Genomic DNA, 25,623 nt, shown 5'->3' on the forward strand with positions numbered 1-25,623 from the left:
AGTGTTTCTTTGGGAGACAGATCCATAAGGTACTCAGTGTGTCCGTGTGGATGGTACCAACCAGAGGAATCTTATTTCGCTGTTGTCTTTCCATCTGCAGAACTTTTGGGAATCAAGGCGCTTTCTGAACCTGACTACGGGAGTTATGTGGAGTGTCGGCCGGGGGATGTCCCAGTGTTCTGGCCTTCTCAGCTGACCAGTCTGGAAGCAGTCGTCAGCTGCAGTATGTTGGGGAACAGAGGCACAACATCCTTGACCTCAGATGTAACCCAGCGGGCCTGGGGTTCTTGAAAGCGCAGATTAATGGCTTAAAAATAAACCCAGAGAAGCCAGGCATGGTGGTGCACACCTGTGATCCCAGCACTCTGGGAAGCAGAGGCAGGTAGATCTCTGTGAGTTTGAGGCCAGCCTGGTCTAAAAAGGGAGGCTGGGACAGCCAAGGCTACACAGAGAAACTCTGTCTCCAAACACCAAACAAACAAATAAACAAACCCAAAGAATACAGGCCTCGAGTTAGGGATGCAGCTCAATGGCAGAGAACTTTCCCAGTGTGGCACAAAGCCTTGTGTCTGACCCCAGCACTGGGAAACAAACACAAACATAGGTTAAGACTGCAGTGTCTCTCTCCCACTCTCTCCGTTTAATCCCATGCTGTCTCCTCACCAAAGCAGCTGGCCTTTAGCTCTCAGGAACCTTTTGACTCAACACTTTTTCTGTCTGCTGAAGCTCCACAGCTTGATCTAATGGAAGACCCGACCTTCAGCTTGCATTTTTGAGACATTTTTGGAAATTGGCAGGGCTGAAAGCCAAAGGATGAAGCCAAGAAACACAGCTGATGCTGCCTCTCAGTACCTGCTCCCCAGCAGTCCCAGGACCCCTCAGTCTCGGAATCTAGCTCACCCCCACCCTCCCAACACTTTAACTCATCCTGAGAATTTGTGAGTCCTAATACAATGGAAGTGCGTTGCGAATAGCTGTTATGCTCTATTTTGAAGATTCATTTTGTGTATATGGATGTGTTCTGCCTGCACTGTGTGTGTGTCTGATGCCAACAGAGGCCAGAGAGGGCATCAGATCCCCTTGCAACTGAAGTAAACAGGCAATTATGAGCTGCCATGCAGTGCTGGGAACCAAACCCAAGTCCTCTGCAAGAACAGCAAATACTTCTAGCTGCTGAGCTATCTCTCTGTGCCCATTATATTGTATTTTTTAAGGGAGGATGACAAGGGGGGAAACCCATTCATCTTCACCACAGGCACAAATATTCTTCTTTTGAATGTTTTCAATCAACAGTTGGATGGGTACTAAGACTAAAAGCAATATCATCAGCTCCACACCCCCCCCCCAAAGAGGCTACAGTAGTGTTCCAATAGACAGACATAAGAGGGCGCCCCCTGGCTCCCAGTAACAGGAATGTAATGAAAATGTTGATAATTGTAACTATTACAGTCCACTGTCATAGACATTGGAAAATTCTGATCAGGTCAGTCACCCTTCCACTAAAAAAGAGTCTAAAAAGGTTAAGGGACAGGCATGGTGGTGCACGCCTTTAGTCTTTGCCCTTGGGAGGCAGAGGCAGGCGAATCTCTGAGTCTGAGGCCAGCCTGGTCTACAAAGGGAGTCCAGGACAGCCAGGGCTACACAGGGAAACTCTGTCTCAAAAAACAAAACAAAACAAAAATATCAGGTTTAGTGTTACTTCACTTTAACAGCATCCATGATAGTTTGGCTATCAAACTGTTTTCCTGATACAGTGACGAGACATGGACGACGCAATCCGTGGGATTCTACTGTTTATTTAAAAGCCTGTGCATTGAGTACTTACCGCAGGCCAAGTGTGAGCTCAGACTGTAAGAATGCCCTGCTATGTCCTCGGGAGCCTGTGATCATTCTAGGAAGCGGGGTGGAGGGCAGGTACACACAGCCATACAGGGGCAGTAAATATCCCCGGCACAGCAGGCTCGCTGCTCTCCTGCCATCCACGGTGGATGTGCCTGGAAAGCAGATCTCCTAGCACCCCCTAGCCCTCTTACCTCTCACAGCAAATGGCTTGTGGAGGAGAAGCCATCATTGGTCAGAGACAACAGTGGGCCATTCTCACACCCCAGCATGTAAGTTATTAGCGATGTGAGTTATTAGTTAGTTGGATCACTCCTGCATCCCCACACAACCGGTGGGAGCAACGCCTTGCGCCCTGTCCTGAGCCCCCTGCTCTTGTTCGTACCTAGCTTTCAAGCAGAGGTGACCATTGCCCCGTGTCAGTAGTTGCTCCCTCACAGACCACACGCGAAGCTCACGCATCTGTCGGCAGACGCTCCCCTTGAATGTTGGCTGACTCTGGCTTTCCACTGTATCCAAGAAATGTTACGATTTCTACGAAATCCAAGATAGCACTTACTCACGCTGACGTTTATTTGACACCCATCATGGGCAAGGCGTTCTGTGGGATCCTGAGGTAAAGAAACAGGGGTGCCTCGTCGTGAGGAGCACGCAGCTGCGTGCAGGTAAAGCACTCAGCTACAACAGTGATGCCCAAAGGAGGCAAACGGAAGAGAGTTCAATACGCTAGGCGGTGAGCACCCCGCAGCCGGGCACAGGGGCAGGGAGAAGGCGCAGCGTCTGTCTCGACGAGGCAAACCACTGCTGAGGTACGCTGCGCCCGAGCAGAGCATGCGCACCTGGCTGAGCATGCGCACCTGTACTTCCTGCCAACTGCTGATACAGTAAGACAAGACAAGGCCATTCATTTTGTAACGTAACAGATAGGCTTAGAAAGGGTAAAGTCACGCCTGAAACTTGGGTGCATCCTCCGGGCTGCAGCCACTTCTGAGGAGAATGCTAGGGTACCGCTTAGGGCTGTAATCTAGCGGGGGGGAGGTTTTGGTTTTTGTGTTTAAAGGAACCAGAAGCTCCATATGTGGAGGATGCCCAGTCTAGCATCGGCTCCAAGGTGACGTGAGGGGGTTCGTGCACTGACGAGTTCAGCAGTGCTTTCTGATACCCACAGCGGTGATGGACAGAATCTCTGAGGGCTCACGCTGTAGCTGTGGCCGTACCTCACTCACATTTTTGCTGCCCTCCCCTCCGTTTTCCCAAAGGGGGGAGGCAATTGTTTAAGTAAAATTTGGTCGAGCCATAAGCCAGCTCTCTCTGACCATGGTGCCAGCATAGGGCATGGCGAATCCTGTCCACCGTGGACAGGGTGGAAGTGGGCTGCGCTTGGTGGTGTGACGTCAAGAGCCCCTCCTGTCCTGCGTTGCAGAGGCTCCATTGGCTTTCACCAGCACTCCAGGCTTCCCGGTGATGATCCCGAAGGACACGGTGTCTCCAGCCGTTCGTCCGACTCCCGAGATGGTCCCAGAAGTCCACGCCATTTCCAAAGACCCTTTGCACTACAGCATAGTGTCCGCCTCCGCTGCTCAAAAGATCAGAGAGCTGGAGTCCACAATCGCCACAGACCCAGGTAAGAAACAGAGTATTCAAGGCAGGGGAGATGGGTTGGCGGGGAATGTACCTGCGGCAACAGCCTGAGGGCCTGGGTTCAGAACCTCAGTCAGAGTCCACGCAAAAATTCGGGCCTGGTCGTATACAACTGTAACCTCAGTACAGGGTGTGTGTGTGTGTGTGTATGCATGTGCATGCTCGCGTGTGTTCTGGAAGTTATAGAGGCATGTAGATCCATGGTGCACTCTTGCCACCCAGCCCACCCAAATCAATGATCTCCAGGTTCAGAGAAAGACTTGTCTCAAAAAAATAAGGAGTTGAGTGACTGAAGGAGACACCCAACAGTGACCTCTGGCCTCCCTGTACACGAGGCACACACACCTGCATACACACATTCATATGCCACACACCCACTACACACATAGTGAATAAATAGCAAGAAGCTCAAACATTCACAGGTACTGACGGAAGGCTTCCGTGAGAAGGGCAAGATGCAAACTGTCTAAACTGTCTGCAGTAGAGTCCTTTAAACTGCTTACAGAGGCCCGCAACATGTCCTAGCTGATTAAGACGGTTGCGGCCAAGCCTGGCAGCCTGAGTCCTGTCCCTAGAGCCCAGAGGGAGAGAACACTTCCACAAGATGTACTCTGACCTCCATAGGCATAGCATGACATGTGTGATTGTACACACACATGCACACATTTTTAAACTTAAAAAAGAGCTTTTTTTTAAAGCTCTTGCCATGTACGATTTCCAGAAAGACCAGAAGCAAATTCACCAAAACACTGACCTTGAGGGCCTGTCTTAGTCACTGCTCTATTGCTGTGAAGAGACACCACGACCAAGACAATTCTTATAAAAGAAAGCATTTGATTAGGGCTGGCTTACAGTTTCGGAGGCTCAGTCCACTATCATCATGGAGGGAAGCATGGCAGTGTTCAGGCAGACATGGTGCTGGAGAAACAGTTGAGAGGAGGAGGAGTGCTGGCATGGACACTTGGAACCTCAAAGCCCACTCCCAGTGACACACTTCCTTCAACAAGGCCACACCTCCTAATCCTCCTAATCCTTTCAAACAGTTCCACTCCCTGATGACTAAGCATTCAAATATACGAGCCTATGGGGTCCATTCTTATTTTAACCACCATAGAGTCTGTAGGTGAAACCCTATGGGTCACTTTTGTTTTCTTCATGGCTGCTCTTTTTTTTTTTTTCCTAAATTCCTATACTAAGCATGTGAGGGCGTTCATCAGCTGTGTGAATTGCCACCCAGCATCAAATGAGCTGCATATGTAAGGAATAACAAGGGCCAGGGTTACAGCTCAGTGGTAGAGTGCTAGCCTGGAACACACAAGGCCTGAGTTCCGTCTCCAGCACACACACACACACACACGAAATGATCTCCATGGGCACAACATATACATGGTACACTTACATGCTTGGAGGAAAGGCAGTCATACAAATAGAAGTAAATAAATCTTTGGAGGGGAAAGAAAGCCAGGAAGCAGGGTGTCCCTAAATAGGCAACGACTACTGCTTTTCAAAAGTTGTGATGCGTGTCTGGGATCCCTGCACTTGGGAGATGGGGACTGCCCAGGAGGATTGGGAGTTCAAGATCATCCTCAGCTACACAGTGGATTTGAGGCCAGACTGGGCTACATGAGGCTGTCTCAGTAAAACAAACAGCAGCAGCAAAGTCACATGTATTTATCAATATCCCTATTCTCCCCTTCTGTGTTAATGCCCTGGGGATAGAGAAATACACTCAGGCACGCATGCGCGCGCGCACACACACACAGATGCACGCACGTTTTTAACATGGATGATCAGGTGGGGAGGGATGATGTAAGATTGCTTTTTATTTGGTGAATCCCCGGGCCAAGCAGCTACTGCCTCACAACAGTGTGTAGCTGACTGTATACCTGTATATTGCATCTCAGGGAAATAACTGTCCTTCTCAGCCTTGTAAGCCAGTAAGCCACTAGCCTTCTAAGCATGTGACAAGGCTGGTAGGACCTTCCGGGGAGCCTGCTGACTCTAGTTAGGAGGTCTACTGAGAGCCGAAAGCTTTCTCTTCCATTGGCATGCACTTGGGAGATGAAGTTCTAATCCCAGATAGCCAACAGAGGGTGCTGTGTTGCCCACTGTTCTGTATGGTACTGTTGGTCTGACGGCCCACCCTCATGAGGCAATGGCTGTGTGGCTCTGCCTCAGTTTCCTCATCAGTATAAGAGACTCCTGACAATAACACTTCCCTGCCAGGGTTGTGCCAAACAGCAAGAACATTAGTCATGCTACAGTTACTTCCTGCTGGACATCAGTAAATGTGTGTTCCATCTTAGCAAACACTCTGGTGTCTCTACAAGACAATTTATATTAATTTCATTTAGTAAAAGAAACCAAAGCACATAAACTTAAAAAAAAAAAAAAACCCAGTCCTTGTGGGGAAGGATAGAAGGACCCAGAGGGGACAGGAGCTCCACAAGAAGACCAATAGAGCCTGTTGGACTCTGCAGGAGGGAGCCCAACTACCAGAAAAGTGCAGGAAGGAGACTCAAAGGGCAGATTGATTGATTGATGCAAACAGCAAGAGGTTTATTCAAACTGACGAGCATGGGGCTGACATGCATTCAAGCAAGATCAGCCCGGAAGAACAAAAGCCTTGGGTTTTTTAAAGGAAAAAGTGTGGGCAGACTATAGGGAAGTTAACTTTTGAAATGATTGGTCCATTTTAGGCACCAGGACAGATCAGTCCTGGCTAAGCCATCAGAGGATATCTGATCTTAAGCAATGTTTGGAATGTCCTGTTGCATGTAGATTTGACCAGAGGTAAAGGTGAGGAAGTGATTAGCACATCCTGTGGTTTCTCTGAGAAGCAGGGCTTCATGCCTTTGGTCAAAGGTTGGGAGGGGAACTAGGACCATCTGGGTCAGTTGCTAGATAACAATATCTCACAATTACAGGCCTGGTTACTCATTTACAACAGGGTGGGGGTCTTTGTTTGCCCATTTCCTTATCTCTGCCCATGCAGATGGCTAGGGTCAGGGGCTGTTACATTTTTCTGTTCTCTGGAAAAGTACTGAGAGATTTTAGTGAGCCTAAAATTTAAAAATATAGGTTATAAGGCTAGTCTGATTCTTTCATTCCTCCCTTCTTCTAGTAACTGCTTCAATCATGAAGCAGCTGTAGAGTGGGGGTTTGTCTCAAGAAGTCCCCCCTTGACTTAGCACCTCAGCCTGTAAGTGGGAAGAAGGGCCAGAGGTCTGTCTTCTAGAATTGCTTCAGCTCTAACAATTGGACCATTGACATCAGGGACCAGAAAGGCTGAAATGCCAGTCAAAGGTTGGGTAATGAGACAGCTCTCAAAAGCGTCTGGTTGGTTGATCCACCTGAAGAGGTAGGGAGCAATCATGTCAGCTTCCAGCAAGTCCAGATTTGACCTCACCATCCATGGCTGATCCCAGGATAGATCCGGGTGCAAATCTCCTGAGACAAATTTATACTAGAAACAGAAGTTAAAATTTGTCTATTAAATGGGAAAAGTGAGGAATCCCAAGACCAGAGTAAAAACTCATCTAGGGTCTGTTTGAGCTATGCCAGATCCAGGTCTCATGACTTTTTGGTTTTTCTGGAACTCACATGAATTGTGCACAAAAGGATATGTATATATATATAACATAATATATATTATGTTTATATAATATATATATTATATATATATATAACAAAAAACCCTCAAGAGAAGTAACATAATCAGCAAATAAACAACATTCTGTGAATAGCACATAAAAGTACATTCAATGGAATAAACATGAGTTCTTTTTAGCTGTTTGTTTTGTAACCTTTATAAACAATTTAAGTGTATCCACGGTCTGAAACTCCAACACTTTTTCTGTGGGCACAGCTGTTAGTAATCATCTACCAGTGGAGCTTGGCCACTTTTTGTACACTCAGTATCTAATTTTAGCCTCCATCTCCACATCACTCTGGAAAGTTAGGCAGAAATACATTAATGGTTTTACTGCTAAACCCTGGATGCTTGAACTTTTCTTAACAAAAATGGCAGATATTAAGAATACCATAGTGAAGGCTATGGCTTTTTGGTCATATATACACATTAAACATGATGAGAAGCACCTTTAAGTCTATTTCCAGAAGACAACCAAAGGAAATTAAAATCTCAAGCTTGTGACTGAATAATAAGCAGTCAGTGCTCTATCAACTTATCAGAACTCTGTTGATCAATGTCAAAACTCTGAACTTTTGAAATCTTATAACAACATAAGCACAATAGTAGCAAAGAGGGGGAGAAATGTAAAATATTTCCCATTTTTAATATGCCCTAAATAATTTTTATATCTTTACAACTCATATTTATATACGTTAAAACACTTAATTAGACTCTCCAATCTTTCTTGCATTTATCAACCCTGAAACATTTTCCCAGACCAAAAAACACTCTAGATTCTCACAACCTAAACTCCTATATCCTCAGACCCTCCATAAACTCCTTATCTTTTTATCCAGCTATTCACCATAAGACACTGCCAACTAACATAAAGCCTGTGAGCAAGGCAAACATGTTCGCCTTTTTAAATAAAAGATATAGCACCTAGTAGTTCTAACTAGCTAATGAACTGACCAATGAGCCCAGGGGGGCCTGTGGAAACTGAAGCACTAACCAAAGACCGTGTGTGGACTGGACCTAGGCCCCTCACAGATGTAGCCAAGGGGAAGCTCAGTCCTCATATGGGTTTCTTAGTAAGGGGACTAGGGGCTGACTCTGACATGGACTCTGTTGCCTGCTTTTCGATAACTTTTTCCTGGCAGGGCTACCTCACCAGGTCACAGGGGAAGAGGATGCACTTAGTCCTGATTCGACTTGATATGCTGAGGTGGAGAGGGGCTCCCCTTCTTTGAGGAGTAGGGGAGAGGGGAGAGGAGAAACAAGGAGGAGGGGTGAGACTGGGAGGAGAGGAGAGAGGGGGCTATGACTGGGATGTAACGTGAATAAATAAAAATAAAAATAAAAATGTAAATACCCAGTTCACATTCCCAATAGGCAGTTGGGGGAAGATATTGAACTCTTGTCTGCTGACTCTGTCGGCCATGATTTATACATGTTTATAAATTAGAATCTGAAATATAAGTTGTGCGTCATTTTCTTGCCTGGGCAGTTAAGTTCTCTCGCATTCTTTAGCTCACATCCCATTCTTCCTGTACCTTCTCATGAGCTGTGTTTTTAAAACGGGAGGGTAGCCACACCTCAAATCTCTAGCAATGTCCAGGACTTAAATGGCCTCTCCCAATACCCCACTGAATCCCACTTCCCAAACAGATGCTGGAATCAGTAAGGGTGAACCCAGGGAGTGCAGAGAGATGAAGCCAGCCCACGGAGGAGACTCCCAAAGCCAGACTCCCAGGAACCAGACAGAGCTGCTTCTGAGAAGTGCCTAAAGAGATCAGTGCCCCCACAGTACTATGAAACAGACCCCTGAGAGTCCTATTGACCCCTGCTGGTCAGCTGCCTTAAAGGTGATTACTTCTGTACCCTGGAGCTAGAAATGATAATCACTAGGCTTCCTGATAAACTACCAGGCGTGGCTTTTTCTTGGCTCATTGACTTCTTTGTTCACCATTTTGCAGAGACTAAGGTTTATTGACATATAAACACATAGTAAACCCATCAGAGAGACACTTCTGAGGACATGCTAATGGCAGGTGTACTCGGCATCTTGCGTGGTTCGCCATATTCCTGCCTGGGCGATTAAAAAGTGTTCCAGAGCTAGCACGATGTCTCAGTGGTGGATAAAGACACTTGCCAGCAAGCCGGTGCCCTGGTTTTAATCCTCAGGACCATGTGGTAGGAGAGAATCGACTCTTGCAAGTTGTCCTCTGACCTCCACATGCACCTTCCATGCAAATACAACTTTTAAAATGTAGTTTTAAAAAAAAAGAGTACTTCCTCGTTTTCCTGGGTAGATATTTAAAATATTTCCATAATAGTTTCTCCCTGCCAGACAGCCTTACCCAAGCTGATGGCTCCCCTCCTTAACACAGTGTCACGAGCAAAGATGAATTATTAACTCTGCAATTAGTTCTGAGATGAGAAGAAGGAGCTGACAGTTGATTTACTGCTGTCTCCGTCACCCATTGCCTGGTAAGGACGAGCAGAGAGGTCAGACACAGTGCCTCCCCTAGGCGCTCCTGCAGACTGGGGTGAGCCTTGCAGCTGAGTCCCAGAGGAGGCAGATTCATGACTGTCTGATGCGATGCTTCCGTCTATGAAAAGCCATCTTCAATCTGCAGGAACAATAGATGATCTTCATTCCCACTCGAATAAGCAGATGGAAGACCGAAGGCTGTGCGCTGTGTGCTGGGCATTACTTACCGAGCTTATTAATAGAGCCACTCAGTCATTTTTAAGAGGCCGTTGTCTTGCGTTTGAGGTGTCTGGAGGGTGCACGATTTATAGTTTTCACACTGGTAATAAAATCATCATATATGCGCACGGCTTCAGTTGCCCAAACTCTTTCCCCTTGCTCTAACACTCACCATACTCCATGAAACACATCACACCCAATTGTGATGTACAAAGTGCTGATGATCTTCTTCTGTCTTGTCATCAGTACTTCATGTTCACTGTAGGAACATCAGAAAGTACATGAAAATAGCCATGGTGGTATTGCACGCCTCTGATCCCTGCATTTAGGAGGCTGAGGCAGGAGGATCATTAATTCAAGACCAGTACTTGACACAGTCTCCAAAGAATTAATCTAATTAATTAATATAATTAAGTTTCAGGATTAATGTATGGAAGTGAAGAAGCGATAAAAATTACCAAACTCCTGGAGCCTGAGGAGATGGCTCAGTTAGCTAAATGCTTGCCGTGTCAGCGGGAAGAGGAGCTGGGTTTAGTTCCCAGCATGCACATAAGAAGCAGGGCACAGCAGTGTGTGCTGGGGCTCCCAGAACTAAGGAGGCTGGTAGGGGCATCCTTGAGGCTCACTGGCCAGCCAGCCTCGCCTACACACATCAGTGAGCTCTGCGTTTGGTGAGAGAGCCTGCCTCCAGATTTTTTTTAAATAATCAAATTAAATGGATTGAGGAATCAATTGTGACATCAGTCTCTGGCCTCTCTGTGCACATGCGCACAAACACACATGCACGAGAACACACAAACACATACAACTAACTACCCACACTTTTTTAAAAATACCAGAATCCTTTACAACCAGTAGGTGGGAGTCTCTGTCCACACAGACCTCCTCCATCTGGGCTCCCCTCCCATTTCCCATGTAGGAAGACCCAGATATAGCACCAAGGATGCACAGCTGTTATGTGCCAGGTCCTGTACTGGAATTACTCCCACCTCAGTCCGGAGCAGTGCCTCCACAGTAAGAATCTCCACCCAGCATCCTTCACGCTCTCTGAGACCCTCAGCTGCAAGGCAACGCCCCTTCACATCCCTTTGGCCTTCTCTGAAGGCAGCTCAGCTAGGGTGGACGTTCTGAGTCACCCTCTACCTTCGGAGGGCACTTGTGTGGAAGAGCCCTGAGGGTAGACAGAGGGAGGACGGTGTGGACAAGAGTCAGGAAATGGTGTTGCTCAGCAGGGCCCAGCTGGACAACCTTAGCACTAGCTGTTGCTCCCTCATCTGTGTCCCCTGGGACTAACTGGGTTCCTCTACAGAGGCAATGGATGGCTCCCCACTTGCTCAACTCCTCCACTAGAGGACAGCCTATATCTGTCTCTATTCTAGGAGGCACACTCTGGAGAGTGCAATGAAGTAGACACCCCAATGAGCAACTTTCCTCCAACAGGGGACAGAATGCATGGGTAGCCTCTGGTCCTTTGGTAGGGCAATTCTAGCGTGCCTCCTCCACGGCCTCTTAATGGATCTCAGGCAGGACAGAATTCTAGTTGGCTTGGGGATTAACTCACTAGCTCTCGCTCTCAATCTTTAGTGGGTTTCTGGGTCTCATTTCTGCTGTGTTTTCTGGGATTACCATTTCCTGGAATAATTGCACCTCAGACCCTGTTTTGTGCTTGTAGGGAGGGCTCTCCAATAAATGTGTCCTGTTTCCTTTCTTCCGTGTGTGTGTGTGTGTGTGTGTGTGTGTGTGTGTGTGTGTGTGCTTTTATTAGTTAGGTTTTGCTAAACTATTCTAACAAATGAGCCTCAACATGTTTTGCTCAAATGCCATGCCATCTTCATGTAATAAGAATACAACATGTCTTCAGAGTATTCTGGGTCACCAAGGAAAGACTCTTTTCTACCCAGCCACTTGGGGTCCCAGAAGCTCTACCATCATCCTATGCTGTAGCTATCAACATTTCACACAAGAAGAGGGAAGGTGTGCTTGGAGAAACACATGGGAAATATGAGACTTGGCTCAAAAGGGCACCCATCATTCCTTCATGCGCCGTGAGACTGAGCCAGCCCTGTGGCCACCCAAGCTAAGAGAGAGGTGGAGACAGAAACACAAGAATGCATCCCTGTGAACAGCTCCATCTGCCACATCCCTCCACACGACTTCTGGACCCAGACCAACCCAAACTGTCAGTGTTTCTGCCTCAAACAGAATCATCTAGATTTGACTTTATTTTTGTGATTTTAGGAAATCGAGGGATCTGGCATCTGCTACTTAAAGATGAGTTGCTGCAGGCTGCTCTGTCGCTGTCTCATGCCCACTCAGTACTGGTCACCACTGGATTCCCCACTCATTTTAATCACGAGCCCCCAGAGGAAACAGATGGTCCACCGGGAGCCATCGCTTTAGCTGCCTTCCTGCAGGCTCTGGGGAAGGAGGCCGCCATGGTGGTAGACCAGAGAGCCTTGAACTTACATATGAAGATTGTGGAAGAGGCCGTTAAGCAAGGTGAGCAGTGACATGGGCCCAAGCCATTTCCCCAGCAGGTCTTTATGAGACTGGGAGAAATCAATGTGTAAACTTCAGCTATGTACCCAGCGCCAGGACGTGTCCTTGTGATGGGATCTTTTAGCTCCAAGCTCAGAACAACTTTGTAATAAACAATGCTGGTCTCATTTTATTGAGAAAGATGTCTGAGGTTCCAAAAAGTCCAAGTGTTCTAATCAATCATTGTTGTCCACACGATGACCAGTCCCTACCATCTGTCAGTGCCCTGAGGGTCCAAAGCTGTGGGAACCCACTCATACAGAAAAGCAGGGATGATTTCCCTGTGACACCCTCAGCCTAGTAGGGACAGAATCTAGAGGTTAAGTTCTCTGCCTCCTTGGAGATACATGGATATTAGTGAACATGAGATATCAATTCTTAAAGGAGTGATCTTGAAAATGCACAGACTCCCTCCTCACTTTCCCTACCCCTTGCCTCAGCTTCTTGGCTTCCTCGCCAAAGAAAACACCTGCATCCCATCTCAGGTCTCCATTGCAGGGCAAGCAGATGTTATAAGAAGAGACGCGGGTTGTATGGTTTGTGAAGAAGGAAGCTGAGACCAGTTACAAGGTGACCTCTACAGTGGAAGCTCTCGGGGAGGCCACTGTGGGGATAAGCGGCGACAAAGCCAGGGTTGTGTGTGCCTTGAGGCCCCTCACATCCAGAGAACAAGGGAAAGGTGGCTTCAAGGAATAGTAGATGGACCAGCCAGTGAGAACAGGAAACCAAGGGACAGGTGGCCATGTCAAGCTCTGCTCCAGGGCTGACAGAAGGTGCCACCTGACTCTTCTCTGTGGCTATGTTTAGCATTAATGAGAGAGAGAGAGAGAGAGAGAGAGAGAGAGAGAGAGAGAGAGGCGCCTGCTTTTCTCCTGGAGCTCAGCTGGGTTGCCCTCAGGGACTCGGAGCTGCTGGCCTGCACAATTCCAACGAGGGTGTAGTTGCTTTACTGGATTCTGCAGAATGTTTTATATTTATTTATTTGGTTGGTTGGTTTTTTTGAGACAGGGTTTCTCTGTATAGCCCTGGTCACCCTGGAACTCAATCTGTTGAGCATACTGGCCTTTAACTCAGAGGTCTTCCTGCCTCTGCCTCCATTCCTCATGACAGTGCTGGGATCAAAGCTGTGCACTGCCACAGCCAGGAACAAAACTTTCATTACATTTGGATGAGGCAGGCGAAGCAGCAGGACCTGTCCATGAAAGCTGTATCAGTCTTTTTACTGAGGCCTCGGAAACGATCCAGAGGAAAAATGGCGGAGACCTCTCTCCCCTCTCCTGGGCACAAGCCAAGAAAGAATTGTACTCTGTAGCTCAGTAGACAGAGCCAAGTTTCCCTAACCCAGCTACCCTACCTTGATAGGGGTCTTGTGTGTTCTTTCTCAGACATGTGGCTCATGTTGCCTGTCTAGGCTCCCTGGTACCCACCCTCTGACTAGTATCTGTCACCCAGCGCGACCAGGATAGTGAGGAGTGGCTTTACTTAGCACCCGCTTTGCACCCAACCCCAGCCAGGTAACCGACAGGTATCAGAGGCCATCATGGGGCACCCCAGCCATGTGAGTAAGCGGTCATTACTTTACAGAGGAGGCGCTCAAGGTGGCTTACCCAAGGTCACATGCCTCTAAGTCCTGACTCAGGAGACACTGCCCAGGATGCTCTGTCGGCCATCCTTCCTTTTGCTTGAAGGTTTGCCATGGGCAGTGAATAAGCCAGGATTCTTCCTCAGACTGCTGTGAGAGAGGTTAATGAAAAAGAATTTCACTTGGGGAGATATGTGTATATTTTCCACACAGTCTAAAATAACACATGCTATTTGTGTAATCACAAAGTGTTAATTTTTAAGAATTGATTTTGCTTTGTAAATCACCACTGTACAAGCACAAACCCAAGTCTCTGGGACTCTGCCTCAGTTGCTGTTGGTCTCCTCTGAAGGAATGTTCATAAGGAGAGAGAACCAGAAAGGTCTGGGGGTAGGGATTTAGTGGCTGGTTTTAAAAGGTCAGCTGGCCACAACCTAAGGTCACCTGACAAAGGAGTCTCAACTGAGGAATTATTTAGGTCAAGTTGGCCCGGGGGCATGTCTGTGTAGGATTATCTTGACTGCTGATTTAGGTGGGAAGGCCTAGCCCACTGTGGGCACAACCATTCCCTAGGTAACAGTGTAAGAGAGGAGGAAGCTAGCAGCAAGCAGGCGAGGTGGTGTGTGGAGTTCATTTCTCTCTGCTCTTGACTGTGGATGTAATGTAACTGCTTGAGTTTCTGCCTCAACTTCCCTTCAGTGGTGGACTGCAGATTAGCACTGTAAGCTGAATTAACCCTTCCTTCCCCTAAATCACCTTTGGTGGTGGTGTTTTATCACACTAACGGAAATTAAACTAAGACAGAACTGGAGCTGTGATGCCAACATGTATACTATATCTGACTCTGATCAACTTCCTGGCGTCTCTGAGATTCGGGCTTCCTCTTCTATAAAATGAGAATAATAATTACTTTATGCGGAGCCGGATTATGGAAATTAAATGAGAGCATACATGTCAAGTGCCTGGCGCACTGCCCTGTGGGCATCCAGATGAGTACACAGCACTCTTGCTGGCAGCGGGCCAGAACAGACCCTTTGTTGGCATAGTGCCATGGAGCATTTTATACACCGAGCATCCCCAGGGGGATGCTGGTCCAGGTCTACCCTCCAGCCCTTGCCCACTCTGGAGTTCAGTCAGGACTAAAAGTAAACCTACCATCCTCTGCATTCTATCGAAGTGTTCTATGGAAGGACACCACTCCATAACGGTTACAGTACTGTCCAAAGACGCTTTTCAGAAGCACACTGCAACCCCAGCACTGATGTGGGTACCCTCTGTCTTTATTTCAAGGGGTTCTGAAGACGCCAATCCCCATATTAACGTACCAAGGTGGATCAGTGGAAGATGCTCGGGCATTTTTATGCAAAGATGGGGACCCCAAGTCTCCTAGGTATGTATATGGTACCCCAGATGGGGTGTGTGGGGGAGGAGAAATCTACCCTTGTAACCTTGCTGACAGGGTTTCTGCCTACCTCCGCCTATCAAGGAAAACAAAGCCACCAGCCCAGGAAGCCAGGGTTCTGATGGGCTATGTTAGACATGAGGTCTATGTTAGACATGAGGTCGGGTATATCAGGGTCTACTTAGGGCCCCGTAGAGCATGTCTGGAAATAGATCCATAGTACGCAAACCTGATAAAATAAGAAACAAAGCTAGCAACAATAAGATTATTACAGTTGTCGACTGAGGGTAGCTGAAACTTTTAGAAAACAAACAGAAATAGGATTGTACAGCTTGTAAAGTGATGAAAAGTGCTCTCCTGAAACACTCTTTCCCCTCCCCTCCCCCACCCGTGTGTGTATGTGTGTGTGTGTGTGTGTGTGTGTGTGTGTGTGTGTGTTTCTCTTACTGTGTGTTGTGGTCAAACATTTTGAAACCGCTTGTTTGTTGTATGTTTCATATTTTATAACTTACACGGTGCTTTGTACACTTTTTCAACAACCTGCAAAAACACGCTTTGTACAGATCAGTACATGGGTGTAACTGAGATAGACATCTAAAAACCAATACTGACTCTCAACATTACAGGACTCAGATGAGCTGTGTGCAATGCGCTCTGCTGCTTTCTCTTTCGGTTTGTTCTTCTACGACCCCCCCCACACACACACACACAGGTCACCTGTTCTGAGTAGCGCTGCTCAGAACGCTGGCAGACAGGCATCTCTTTAAGTCCCTGTTTTCAGCTCTTCCCCGTATGCACCCGGAAGCTGAATTTCTGGATCCTATGAGAAGTCTGCTTTTAACCTGTTAAAGAACGGCCTTACCATGCCATCACTGAGTTGAGATTTTGAAGGATTCCATTATGGGGGCATTTTAGAGATGTGAAAGTGGCAGTTTTGGGTTCTTGTGTTGGATTATCAAAAAAAGAAAAAAATCCTGTTAACAGGGCAGGAGAAATGGCTCTTCAGGCAGGAGCACTCGCTGCTCTTACATAGGACCTGGTTCAGCTTCCTGCATGCACTCTGGTTATCTCACAACTGCCTATGCCTCAAGTCCTAGGGCAGCGGTTCTCAACCTGGGGGTCGAGGATCAGATAGCCCGCATATCAGATATTTGCATTACGATCCATGACAGTAGCAAAATTACAGTCATGAAGTAGCCCCGAAGTACTTTTATGGTTTGGGGGACACCACAACACAAGGAGCTGTCCTAAAGGGTCACAGCCTCAGGAAGGTTGAGATGCTCTGCCCCAAGGGCTTCAACAGTTTCTCTGGCCTCCACAGGCACCGCATATACATGGTGCATGTAAAGACAAGCTGGCACACACACATGCACGGAGATAAAAAAAAAAACGAAACAAGATCAAAACGTTCGTGCTGAGAAAGGTACCCACAGCAAGCCCAGCTGGCGCTGAGCGCCAAGTAGCTGCAAGTACCTTCTTTAACCCAGTCTATGCTGGAGGTGCCCTGCAGGTGCATGCATGGTGTCCTGCAGAGGTGTGGAAAGGCCAAACAACTCCCCCAAGGCCGGTGACAGGGAGACGCAGAGCGTGCCCTGTGTGACAGGACCCCACAGCCGCTTGACCACCCTGCCACCCGTGACCTCATTTCTCTACCACTTAGTCTCCTGTGGAATTCATGTCATGCTCCGTTCTTTCTCTGTCCTTCAAATTCATTTCCAATCATTTAATGTCTGTGATGGGAAGGAGAAGTTGGAAAGGAGTACAATGGGCCCACAGCAGCCAACACTGGTTTCACTCCAACCGGCCACCCGCTGGATACACGGAGCACTGGATCGGGTGTTAGCGACACCTTTCTGGACACCCAGTTACCCTGACTTTCAGCTTCTGACTATTCCATCGCAGAAGACCCGAGTGGCCGTTTATCAGATGTTGAGACAAGATAGAAAGTTGGAGATGAGTAAGGAGACTTGGGAAAGGAAAGTAGCCTTCATTCCAGAGTCTTCCGGAGAAAGCTGAACACAGTGGACAAAATCCAGATAGGCACACGTGGGGCTGGGGGGTTGGCTCAGCAGTTGCGAGCACCAACTGCTCTTGACCCAGACTGGCTCCGACCACCCACATCAGCCCACAACCACCGATAGCTCCAGATCTAGGGATCTAATGCCCTCTTCTGGGCTCTATGGCACTTGCACTCACACACGCACCTACCCACACATACACACATATACGCAGACACAGATACACAGTGAGAATAATAAGTAATTTTTAACAATTCAGAGGCCTGAAAGATGGCCCAGTGGGCAAAGGCATTGGCCACCGAGGCTGACGACCTGAGTTTGAGCTCTAGAATCCACATAAGGTCCCTTGCTGTGGTACACACACACCCCACATTTCATCCATACACAGAAGTAATAGCAATAACTTCTTTAAAAGCAGTGAAAGTGCAAAGTCACTCTTAGCTGCATAGTTAGAGGCCTGGGCTGCTTGAGACCTTATCTCAAGGAAGAAAACCAAAACCAAAACAAGCGGAAGGCTTGCTTACTCAGGGCGACGATGTTCGTGGATTTGGGTTTAACTGTATCAGCAGTCCACACACACACACACACACACACACACAATGCTCGATTCATCCAAGCGGTAGATCTTCTAAAATAAAATTACCATTTACAAAAGGAATTTAAAAAAAATAAGTAAATTAGCTCACATCCTTTACTTAACTTTTAAATTTTGCTTCATCGCTAAGCCTTCTTGTAAATTATACCCTTTGAGCTCTACAACTTGGCCACAAAACCATATATATCAAATATATTGCCACTAAAAATACCTGAGTGTTGCTCTCACTCTTGAAACCCTACATCCATGTCCGGGGTGTGTGCTGTCCTTTTCCGGTGAGGGTGTCAGGGATGGGGAGGATGAACACCCCCACTTAAATCTGAAGTGTGTGCTATCTCCTCTCTCTCAATAGACTGGCTAACTTGGCTTCGCTCTGACTTGTCCTGAAATTCTTTTTGCGATGTCATTAGTCAATGCAGTGAAGGATCCAGCTTACCTGAGTCGGGGTCCCAGGATCTCCCTGGGCTTGTGGTGGCAGTGCTGGGCATGCCTCCCCACAACCAGCAACATAGAGAGTTAGTACCCTGGGATGAGTCCCCGGCACAAAGTGGGTCCTCAGTCAATCCCATAGGATGAAAGGAGCCAAGTTAAGAAACCAAAGGTCGCTCACAGAGACATGCAAGGGTGGAGCCAGAGAAGCTGCCATTTTCCCCATAAAGACTTACCACCACTGCTTCCCGGCAGATTTGACCATCTGGTGGCCATAGAGCGTGCAGGAAGGGCCGCTGATGGCGGTTACTACAATGCGAGGAAGATGAACATCAAGCATTTAGTTGACGCCATTGATGACATTTTCCTCGCCGCACGGAAGCTTCCTGGAGTCTCATCAACTGGTAAGTGGTGGCAGTAAGAATTCAACGTGAACAGTTACTGCTAAGCATCTTTTGTTGACCTTTGATCACAGGCCAGGAAAGGGTTACATGGTCACTATTGCTTTCCAACCCCCCAAAACTGGGATTTGTTTATTTCAGCCAGTCTAGACATGAATGACACCATTGTTAAGAAATGCAACATTCTCTTAGAAACCAGAAAGAGAAGTGACACGTAGGGAACAGACTTGATTTGCCCACTCAGAAGTGATTAACTCATCATGAAATATTAACGATAATGAAATCGAGGCATGATGCACCATTTGGATCATACAGGATGGAATTCGTCCTGTGTCATTTGTAGAAATGCTTCACTTTTATGAATACTGAATGTGAGATGAGTGGACCATTATTGTTAATAATACACTGTGATAATTTGTTTCTGGACTGAACTTTTTACTTCTTCCGAGAACTTTCACAACCATTAAACATAATATATAAATATAGCCCACTCAAAAACCTTGTGAGGTCAGAAGGACATAAATGAGAAAATGAGGCCCAGAGAGGTTGAAGTTGGCCAGCTAATTAGCATTGCCTGCAGGATCTTGAGCAAAGCGTGGCCACCCAGTCCCTACTGTTAAAGAATCACCTTGCTGTTATGTCTGTGCCAGTCCCCGAAGGACAAGGACGCCAGCTCTCCTTCCTTTGTCTGGAGAGCAGGGCAGGCCTGGGGTAATTAAAGCGTGTCTGTCCTTCTGTGCCTGTTATTCTCAAGCCTCCCAGTGTTTCCCAGACCCATTAGTCCCCTCTGACTTTTGAGGTTTTGAGGAGTGAATGAAAAACCTTCTGGGATGGTTAGAAAGTTTTCTGCAAATCCCCAGATTTTCCCAGAAGAGGTTGTGGGTGGGGCGCACGCAGTGTGGTCTGCTAGCCTGGTTTCTCACTTCCTGCCATTCTGGGCTGGGCAGGTAAAGGGCGCAATGCTTAGGGGGAGGCAGGGAGGCGTCACCAGCACTGGAGAAGGAAGCATCAATTAGCAGGCAGAGCCCGGGAAGCTTCAGGAACATCCCTTCCCCCACGGCATGTGGACGGGCCCTGCTTGGCATCTAACTACTCCTTATCCTGCTAGGTGGTCGAGTTATTTTTGTCATCCAAACCGGTTGTCACTAATCTAGAAACTGTTCTGAGAAAAGAAAAATGGCCGGGGTAGAAACAGAAAACAAACAAACAAACCCGAAACCCTCAGGTGTTAATGGAAGGTGTTCAGTCGCTCACAGTGGACTGAGTCTTTTGGTTCCGTTTGATCTCCAATGCTTGAGATGGTCTAGTTCCCCTTTCCATCAGCTAGCCTCTAAAACAGTGGTTCTCAGCCTTAAATTTCATTGCTGCTTCATGACTGTAATTTTGCTACTGTTATGAATAGTACTGTAAATATTTGCCGTGCAGGATATCTGAGATGTGATCCCTGTGAAAGAGTCATTTGCCCCGCCCACCCAAAGGGGTCACGACCCACAGTTTGAGAACCACTGCTCTAACGGCTTCTGTTTAAAGGATATGAAGTGTATGCATGGGATTCATTTAACTCTAAACCTTCCTATCATGCTTTAGGGTAAGGCCCAGTTCACCTTTGCCAGTGGGATATTGGCCAGTCACGTGGTACAGCACAGTGAGAGCAGCCACTGTGTGGGAGCTACTGAGTGTCTCCACGGGGCCTGATGACATGTCAGAGCACAAGGCACCCCACCTGTGTCCAGATGTGGTGACCTAACAGAAGGCAGGAGCCCACTCCAGTGAGCTCCAAAGTCAGAGCCACTCCTAACTATAGAAGCTTCGAAGAACCAACGTCTGGTTGTCAGAAACATATTCAGAGACCAGCACTGGGGAAGGGATGTCTTGTCCCGACCCCATGCTGGCCCCACCCTGTTCTCTGACTCTGTTTCTCCTCCCTTCAGGAATCGGAGATGGCGGCAATGAACTTGGCATGGGCAAGGTCAAGGAGGCCGTGAAGAAGCACATAAGAAACGGAGATGTCATCGCCTGTGACGTGGAGGCCGACTTTGCTGTCATTGCCGGTGAGTATCTGTGCACCTGCCAAGAACAGCCTGGCCGCCCGGGACAAGTGAGCTTGCTTGAAGCCTGACCAGGTGTGTCAGACGCTTCTTAATCACTGTCACCAACACCAGAAAGAAACAGCTTCAAAGGAGGAGGATGGTTTTGGGTTCGTGGTCTCAAAGAGTTCAAAACACGGCTGCTGGCTTCAGTGTTCCTGGACCTGTAGCAAGGCAGAGAGAGCATCATGGTGGAAGGGCCGCCTATTCCATGGTGACCAAGAGACAGAGCAAGAGGCCTTGTGTTTCCTCCCGGAAGGCTAGCTCTGCTTTTGTTCTGTCTGGATTCGTACCCCATTAGACAGTTCTGCTCATACTCAGGTTGCGTCTTCCTCACTCAGTTGCTGTTCAACATGTCAGTCTTCTCTGGAAACGCTCACCCTCAAAGAGACCCCTGGACCCATGCTCTACCACTCTCCCAAATGCCTCTCCATCTGGTCAGATTGGCAGTCAAGACAGTCACCACAGCAAGAGCACAAGGTTTTCTTCTCTGCAGGAGGTTCTAGAGGCCACCAGGATAGGCAAGAGCCCTGAGTAGGAATTCAGCCATTCGGTGATCATTTACAGTACGCCAGGCATTGTTCTGGGGTCTGGGGCAACAGCAGAATGATATATGCCAAAGAACTTTCTTTCCAGAGTTGGGAAACAATGACCCTGGTGAATACATGTACCAGGTGATACAATAGTGAGAGGTGTGAGGGCAATGAGAGAGATGGGGGGGGCACTCCAATCAGCCGTCAGCAAGTGCCTATGCCGTAGCGAACCAATTTCTGCCTTGGGCTCCTTGTACTTGCTGTTGCTGCTCTTTTTCAGAGAACCTTAGGACCAACCTTTCTTGTTTGTCCCGGTGTTTCAAAGCCTGGCTCTTGCTTTGTCTCACCAGAAGTTTCTGGAAATATTGACACCTGAAAAAGGCTCTCTAGCCTTCATGGTCAGAGTCAGCCTGGGGAGGCACAAACTCACTCTGGGATGGGAAACCTATTATTGAGTTGATGAAGGCTCATTGCACAAACCTGGGTTGAACTTCAGGGAGCCAGGTGTACCCCCTTTAATCCTAGGTATACAGGTCTCCAAGTTTGAAGCCAGTCTGTACAGTAAGTACCAGGGTTCCAAGCCAGCCAAGGCTACATGGCAAGACCTTGTCTCAAAAGACCAAAATTCAAAAAGAAAAACCAATTCCAGGGGACCGGATCATGTGGGGATCACCTTGATTGGGGGAGGGTATTTCTGGGCACTCTACTAGGTCCTCATAGTGAATATCAGAAGAAAATCTCTTCCTGCTGTGGTAGAGCCAGGAAAAAGGAACCGTTCAGAAATATACCATCTCATTCTGTTCTAAATAAGAACTGGCCTCAAAGAAACCACAGTCTGCTGCGGTGTGAGCAAAGCCATACTTGCCTGGGAGAAGGGAAATACCCAGGTCTAGCCCACTGCCACTTTCCGGTGAAAGAAAGGGGATGCCCAGCTCTAGTTCTATGGAGCAAAAGGAAAGAGATGAAGAAATTAAAGGTAACACTAATCAACAGAGGGCAGAAACCACTATATTAATTTCATACAGAGCAGACTTCAGGAATAAATAAAAAAGCACATTCGTATTATAAAAGGGCCGGTATACAAGGGAGATATAACAACCAACAACATATATACACATATTGTGTATATGTACCTAACACCAGGGAGGTAATATATATACAAACATATAGGGGAGGAAAAAAAGAACAGGAGAGAAAAAAAAATAGATGACTCAGCTATCATAGTTGGATATTTCAGCACCCCTGTATCAGGAGTGACAGATACAGCAGGCATAACATCTGTAACGACACAGTTGAGCCCAATAATGCTGTCAATCAACCAGATTTCACTGACACCTGTATTGCTTTTCTATTGCTGCGATAAAACGCCATGAGCAAAGCAATGTAGAGAAGAAACTGTTTATTTGGCTTATGGTCCCAAAGGGTTAGAATTTCTATGACAGGGAGAATGACAGCAAGCAGCATGGCATAGGAACAGAAAACAAGAGCTCACATCTTGAACCACAAGAACAAGGCAGGGAGAGCAAACTCTAAGCAGGCTTTTTACTCTCAAAGCCCACCCCTAGTGATGTACTTCCTCCAACAGGGCCACAGCTTCTATGCCCCGCCCCCAACCCCACACCAAGATCAAGTATTCTCATGCCCATCCCCCCACCACAAGGAAAGTCTCATTCAAAACTCCGTAGAATGCACATATAAGAAACAAGTAATGTCAGCTGTCTTAGCTTCCACCTTAAAAAAAAGTGGGAGAGAAGAACAAATTAAGACTAAAGTATAAGAAGAAAACGAAGAATAAAAATGATCAGTAATAGAAAAATAGATAGATAAAATCAACAAAACCAAAGGTAACTGCCTTTGAAAAGATCAGTACAGTTGGTAATCTAGCCAGGCTAAGACAAACATGAAAGAAAGCACGAATGACTATCAGAAAGAAAAGAAGGAATGTCTCTGTGGGGTCTGTGGATAAGGATAAGGAAGGTTCTGTGGAAAAGGATAAGGAAGGAATATTATATACAATTATATGCCCACAGATTCAGATTTAATAATATAGATAAAAATGGGTCCATTTCTTGAAATACATACACATAGAAAAAGAAATGGAGATAGTCCTTAAGGAAACTGAACCAACAAGTTGATATTCTTCAAAACCAGAAGGCACAAGGTCTGAATTATTTAATGGTGAATTCTAAAACATTTACAGAAGAAACTATGACAGTTTTCTCCAGTCTCTTCCAGAAGATTAAGGCCAAGGGAATACTTTCAATTCACTGAATGAGTCCAATCACCCTAAAGCCAATACAAGGCCATTACAAGAAAGAAGACTATAGTTCAATATTTTTCAAGAACACAAAAAAAAAAAAAAAAAAAAAAAAAAACAGGGCGGATGAGATGGCTCAGTGAATTATACCATTTGCCACCAAGCCCGAAGGCCTGAGTCTGATCCTGTGGGCCCGTATGTGCACACAGAGACTGGTGCAGAGAGAATCTCTTGTGTACTGTATGGGAGCATCACCATACATCATCAAAAAGCTGATGGACTATTAGCTTTGGCGGGAAATAAGAGGTGGGAGTTTGGCAGAAATGAGAGAGAAAGAAAGAGAAAGACTCTGGGATAGAGAGAGATTTACCCGCAGACTCTGAGGAAGATGGATGTATAAAACTGAGGAGAGGTAACCAGCCACGTGGCATATAGATTAGAATAAATGGGTAATTTAAGTTATGAGCTAGTTGGGGAACAAGCCAAAGCTTATGGCCTTGGCATTTATTCATAAATGATAAAGTCTCTGAGCTCTTATTTCAGAAAGTGTGACATAGAAAGAACACCCTGCTGTCACACACTCTTGCACAAATACATGCATGCATGCATGCATGCATGCATAAACAGATAAATGTAATTTTTTAAAAAGTTGAAAATCACTCAGCAAAGTGTTAGCAACAGACCCCCAATAATATGTAAAAGAAACATATCACTAACACACTAGAATTTATTTCAAATACAAAGGATGATCCAAAAATAAAAAATCAATTCATGTAACCTTACATATTAACAAACTAAAGAAAAATTACATAAGGCAAGAGATATAGAAAAAGATTTTTGAAAGTCCAGCCAAGAGTGGTGTGGTAACACTCTCCTTTCTCACCAGTTTTTCAGCATCATACTGGAAGTCTTAGTGTAATAAGGCAAAAAGAAGAAATAAAAAGTACATGGATGGAGAAGAAAGAAAATAATTATCTTTGCAGATGACATGTTAATTCATATGGAAAATCTAAAAGGATAAACACAAACTCCCGAAAGTAAGAAGTGATTACAGCAATAGTCTTTCAGGATACAACACTTTCCAATATGCCAACAACTTGAAATTAAAATCATGTTGTCATTCATAGTAGCACCTCCCAAAATGCAATACTCAAATATAAAGCTAGCAACATGTAATTACCGTCTATATAGAAAAAGCATAGAACTTTGATGAAAGAGAGCAAGTAAGAACTGAATTAACTCAGAGAGATATTCCATGTTCATGGATTCGAAGACTCAGGAGTGTCAGATCTTAGTTCTCCCAATCTGACCTATAAATTCAATGCAAAAGTTATATCACAGATACTGTATCAGTTGCTTTTTTTCACTGTTGTGACAAAATGTCTGACAGAAGGAAGGAAAGGTTTATCCTGTCTCATAGCTTGAGGGGACATGGTCCATCGTGATGCAGAAAGGATGGCCACTGGAGTGTGAGGCGATGATCACATTGTCTGCTGAAGGCAGGCAGTAGGAAAAGAGGAACATAAATGCTTACCTCACTTTCTCCTCTCTTTTCTTTCCTTTCCTCCTTTCATTCATTCATGCGTGTGGTACATATTTTCTGGCCTCTATCCCCCGCACGCCATGGCATGCATGTACCTACACACATACACACACAAATAAATACGTGAGTATATGCAAAAATATATAATTACCACAGAGCCCAGTGATCACAGGGCTGAAAAGCTGGTTCGGTGGTTAAAACTGCATGCTGCTCTTGCACAGGGTCCAGATTCATTTCCCAGCACTTACGGGTTGGCTCACAACTGCCTGTAACAAGTCCCCGGGGATCCAAAGCCCATGGTGACCTCAAAGGGCTCCTGCATGCATGCACGAACGCACGCACACACACATCTACATTAGATAAATAAATATCTAGCAATCACACTTTTGGCATTTATTCAAATGAGTTAAA

The 25,623-nt window shown here is 46.5% G+C and overlaps 2 protein-coding genes across 4 annotated transcripts in view; one reads left to right on the forward strand and one right to left on the reverse strand.

Moving 5' to 3' along the window:
* Window positions 1–25,623, forward strand: part of Dglucy (D-glutamate cyclase) — an 82,046-nt gene that overhangs the window by 46,989 nt on the left and 9,434 nt on the right. For all 3 annotated transcript variants that reach the window (XM_021653214.2, XM_060388052.1, XM_060388050.1), the window contains 6 exons: window positions 101–223; window positions 3,263–3,463; window positions 12,066–12,326; window positions 15,238–15,337; window positions 18,647–18,795; window positions 20,724–20,843. In XM_021653214.2, the coding sequence (XP_021508889.1) occupies window positions 101–223; window positions 3,263–3,463; window positions 12,066–12,326; window positions 15,238–15,337; window positions 18,647–18,795; window positions 20,724–20,843 (954 nt within the window). The remainder of the gene's footprint in view (window positions 1–100; window positions 224–3,262; window positions 3,464–12,065; window positions 12,327–15,237; window positions 15,338–18,646; window positions 18,796–20,723; window positions 20,844–25,623) is intronic.
* The window catches only part of Gpr68 (G protein-coupled receptor 68), a 60,899-nt gene continuing 42,594 nt past the window's right edge, over window positions 7,319–25,623 (reverse strand). The window contains exons 2-3 of the transcript XR_009593059.1: window positions 13,973–14,097; window positions 7,319–10,086 (exon numbers count right to left, since the gene is read on the reverse strand). The gene's annotated coding sequence lies outside the window, so the exon portion shown is untranslated. The remainder of the gene's footprint in view (window positions 10,087–13,972; window positions 14,098–25,623) is intronic.

This window comes from Meriones unguiculatus, chromosome 7, assembly GCF_030254825.1.
Source record: "Meriones unguiculatus strain TT.TT164.6M chromosome 7, Bangor_MerUng_6.1, whole genome shotgun sequence".
In the NCBI taxonomy this organism is placed as follows: Eukaryota; Metazoa; Chordata; class Mammalia; order Rodentia; family Muridae; genus Meriones; species Meriones unguiculatus.